The sequence below is a fragment of the Hemiscyllium ocellatum genome, chromosome 2 (assembly GCF_020745735.1).
Source record: "Hemiscyllium ocellatum isolate sHemOce1 chromosome 2, sHemOce1.pat.X.cur, whole genome shotgun sequence".
Lineage (NCBI taxonomy): Eukaryota > Metazoa > Chordata > Chondrichthyes > Orectolobiformes > Hemiscylliidae > Hemiscyllium > Hemiscyllium ocellatum.
The window spans coordinates 152,392,781-152,396,579 of record NC_083402.1 but is presented as its reverse complement, the minus strand read 5'-3'; the positions used below and the strand labels follow the sequence as shown (position 1 = coordinate 152,396,579).

The window sequence follows — 3,799 nt, the reverse complement described above, 5'->3', positions numbered from 1 at the left end:
GGGGGGGGGTGAAGGGGATGGGAGGGGGGGGTGAAGGGGATGGGGGGGGGGGGTGAAGGGGATGGGAGGGGGGGGGTGAAGGGGATGGGAGGGGGGGGGTGAAGGGGATGGGAGGGGGGGGGTGAAGGGGATGGGAGGGGGGGGTGAAGGGGATGGGAGGGGGTGACAGTGAAGGGGAGGGAAAGATGACGGGGGAGTGGAAGTGAATGTGGGAATGGTTGAAGGGAGTGGGAATGAGGGTCAAGTATGTGTCAGGGTGTGGGGGGGGAGATTGTGGGGGGCTTGGGTTGTGGGGGGGTGGGTTTGTGGGGGGGTGTCTGGAGTGTGTGTGGGGGTGGCTTGTGGGGGTGGTCTTGCGTGAGCACTTTCCCTCTTCACCCCCCCCCCCCCCAACACCGGGATGAGGGTCATGGTGTGTGTCTGGCGTGGGGTGTTTGGGTGTGGGTGGGGGTCTACGGGTGTGTGTCTGGGGTGGATGGGAGTCTGGGGTGGGGGCCTGTGGGTGTGGGGGGGTGTCTGGGGTGGGGTGCGTGTGTCTGGAGTGGGGGTGCGGGCATGTGTGGGGGTGATCTTGGGTGAGCCCTGTCTCTACCCCCCCTCCCCGCACCCCCCGGGGGTTATGCTCTGTCCCCCCACCCCCCGTGGGTGAGCTCTGTTCCCCCCCTCCCTGGGGGTTGTGCTCTGTCCCCCCCGGGGTGAGCTCTGTCCCCCCCCACCCCCCGGGGTCAGCTCTGTCCCCCCCACCCCCCGTGGGTGAGCTCTGTTCCCCCCCTCCCTGGGGGTTGTGCTCTGTCCCCCCCGGGGTGAGCTCTGTCCCCCCCACCCCCCGGGGTCAGCTCTGTCCCCCCCACCCCCCGGGGTCAGCTCTGTCCCCCCACCCCCGGGGGGGGGTGTTGTACTCACCAAGCCGCCGCAGGTACTGAAGGAGGCGAGCGAGCCGCGGTACGAGTGCACGAAGCCGCTGTAATAGCAGGAGAGTTCGGCTCGGGAAGGCAGCACCGAGCTGCGGGAGCGGCCCCCGGCCCCGTCCCGGTCCCGGTCCCGGCGGCTGTGCACCGTGAAGCTGCCCGAGAGGAAGCGGCTGTCCCTCCGCAGGCTCAGGTACAGCTCTCGGCCAAACGCTGGGATCCTGAGCTGTAGCTCCTGCGCTGGGGGCAGCAGCGGCTGCAGCTCCCCAGGGTAAAACTCCTGCGACTCATACTCATCAGCCCCGGCCGAGATAGAGCGCACTTCCCTGGATGTGGCTCCGGCCTCAGCCCCGGCCCCTGGGCTGCTCGGTAATACCGCCGGGAAAACGATCTCTGATTCCTCTCGGAAAGTGCGGAGACCTGCCCAGAGAGGGAGAGAACAAACACCATCCAATTACTGAGGAAAAACCGAGAAAAAGGCTCAGGAAAATGTTACCTTTTTTTTTAAACCAGACCTTGACCAAACTGTCCAAGTGCAATTATCACATTATTCCAGTGTCAACTGATTAGGAACACAACTTTTTGCCTAAAATGGAATGGTTCTTACGTTGAAACGGAGATGTGTTCAAGGCATTTCTGGCTGAATACGAAATACTTGTGAAAAGAATGTACTGTACCTGAAACTCCTGCAGCCGTGATGTGGAGTAGATACAACATACAGAGTGTGTGGTTCCGAAACATTCTTGTATTCCCTCAGTGCGCTGTGTTTAATATAGAACTTGATTTTTGCTACCATGTAAAACCAAAGCAAAACCCCCCTCTGGTGTGGCAATGAAAAGAGTGAGGCGCTGGCTGCTTCCACTTTTTCTGTATAATTTTTTTTTGTGACTAAGTAGAGACAGCCCGCACAGTAATATCAGTTTGTGCAGGTCTACAACCGGCAGCTCTGTCTGTCGCTCTCTCACATGGTTTGACTTTCCGAATGAATGAATTCGAGTCCCGCAGAGCCGAGCTCATCTCTCTCTCTCTCTCTCACACACACACACACTCACAGACGGTAAGGGCTTCCCCCAAACCACCACCCAGCCCTGATTGGTTACAGTAACTTAGTGTGCGTGTATATGTGTGTTTGTGTGAATGGTTTAATACATGTATTCCATTTTCCAAAAAAAGGTTTTCTCTGTACAGTTAATATGTACGCTATCACCAGACATGCCACACTGACATAAAGTGTCTAACTAAAGGCATGGCGTAATTCACGGAGCTTACAAACTGGACAGAATTTCAACATTTCACTGATTCTTTCCTGTGTTTCGTTATAATCAGTTATAAGGCATGATACCAGGATATTTGGGACATTTTGCAGCACTTAATGTTGTTGGGAACAGGGTGGACGCTGGAGTGGAATGGACAGAAATATAAAGTTCTGGAGAATGGCCACAGGACTCAAAAGCATTAACTGTGTAACTGCCCAAGTTTCTGCAGCCCTTTCTGTTTTTGTTTCATATATCAGAGGCAGACCAAAAGAACATTTCCTGCTGAAACGTACAGACCCCAATTTCTTTTACTTCGTTTTTCAATTCCATCTGTAAAAGTGCTCCTGTAACAAACCAAATCAGGTCAGGAAGAAGGATCATGCCTGAAACATCGACTCTCCTGCTCCTGGGATGCTGCCTGACCTGCTGCGCTTTTCCAGCAACACATTTTCAGCCGATCTCCAGCATCTGCAGACCTCACTTTCTCCCAAATCATAACACCATAAGACATAGGAGCAGAAATTAGGCCATTCAGCCCATTGAGTCTGCTTCACCATTCAACCATCTGATAAGTTTCTCAACTCCATTAGCCCACTTTCTCCCTGTAACCCTTGATCCCCTTGACAATCAAGAACCTATCTATCTCCGTCTGAAATATACTCAATGACCTGGTCTCCACAGCCTTCTGTGGCAACGAATTCCATAAATTCACCACTCTCTGGCTGAAGATAGAATATCGAACATTACAGCACAGTAAAGGCCATTCGGTCCTCGATGTTGTGCTGACCTGTGAAACCAATCTGAAGCCTATCTATCCTGCACTATTCCATTCTCATCCACATTCCATCCAATGATCATTTAAATGCCCTTAAAGTTGGTGAGTCTACTACCGTTGCAGGCAGGGCATTCCACGCCCCAACTACTCTCTGAGTAAAGAAACTACCTCTGACATCTGTCTTATATCTATCACCCCTCAATTTAAAGTTATGTCCCCTCATGCTAGCTATCGCCATCCGAGGAGCAAGGCTCTCCCTGTCCACCCTATCTAACCCTCTGATTATATTATATGTCTTAATTAAGTCACATTCTCCTTTATCTCTGTTCTAAAAGGTCTTCCCTTTACCCTAAGGCTGTGCCCTCAGGTCCTCACCTCTCCCGCCAATGGAAACATCTTCCCAACATCCACTCTGTCCAGGCCATTCAGGATTCTGTACGTTTCAATTAGATCTCCCCTCTTCCTTCTAAACTCCATCAAGTATAGACCCAGAGTCCTCAAATGTTCTTGATATGTTAAGCTTTTTATTCCTTGGATTATTCTTGTGAAATTCCTCTGGACTCGCCCCAGAGCCAATACATCCTTCCTGAGGTATGGGGCCCAAAATTGCTCACAATGCTCTAAATGATGTGATGCTCTAAATGGACTTCAGGGAGAAAGTGAGGTCTGCAGATGCTGGAGATCAGAGCTGAAAATGTGTTGCTGGAAAAGCGCAGCAGGTCAGGCAGCATCCAAGAAACAGGAAATTCGACGTTTCGGGCATAAGCCCTTCATCAGGAATCTTCTGAAAGGCTTATGCCCGAAACGTCGAATTTCCTGTTCCTTGGATGCTGCCTGACCTGCTGCGCTTTTCCAGCAAC

The 3,799-nt window shown here is 52.6% G+C and overlaps 1 protein-coding gene across 3 annotated transcripts in view; it reads right to left on the bottom strand.

Moving 5' to 3' along the window:
- The window catches only part of LOC132829666 (A disintegrin and metalloproteinase with thrombospondin motifs 19-like), a 520,482-nt gene extending 518,592 nt beyond the window's left edge, over window positions 1-1,890 (bottom strand). For all 3 annotated transcript variants that reach the window (XM_060847015.1, XM_060847030.1, XM_060847023.1), the window contains exons 1-2: window positions 1,586-1,890; window positions 904-1,328 (exon numbers count right to left, since the gene is read on the bottom strand). In XM_060847015.1, coding sequence (XP_060702998.1) covers window positions 904-1,328; window positions 1,586-1,649 — 489 coding nt within the window. In that variant the 5' untranslated portion in view covers window positions 1,650-1,890. The remainder of the gene's footprint in view (window positions 1-903; window positions 1,329-1,585) is intronic.
- Between the last annotated feature and the right edge of the window lie 1,909 nt (window positions 1,891-3,799).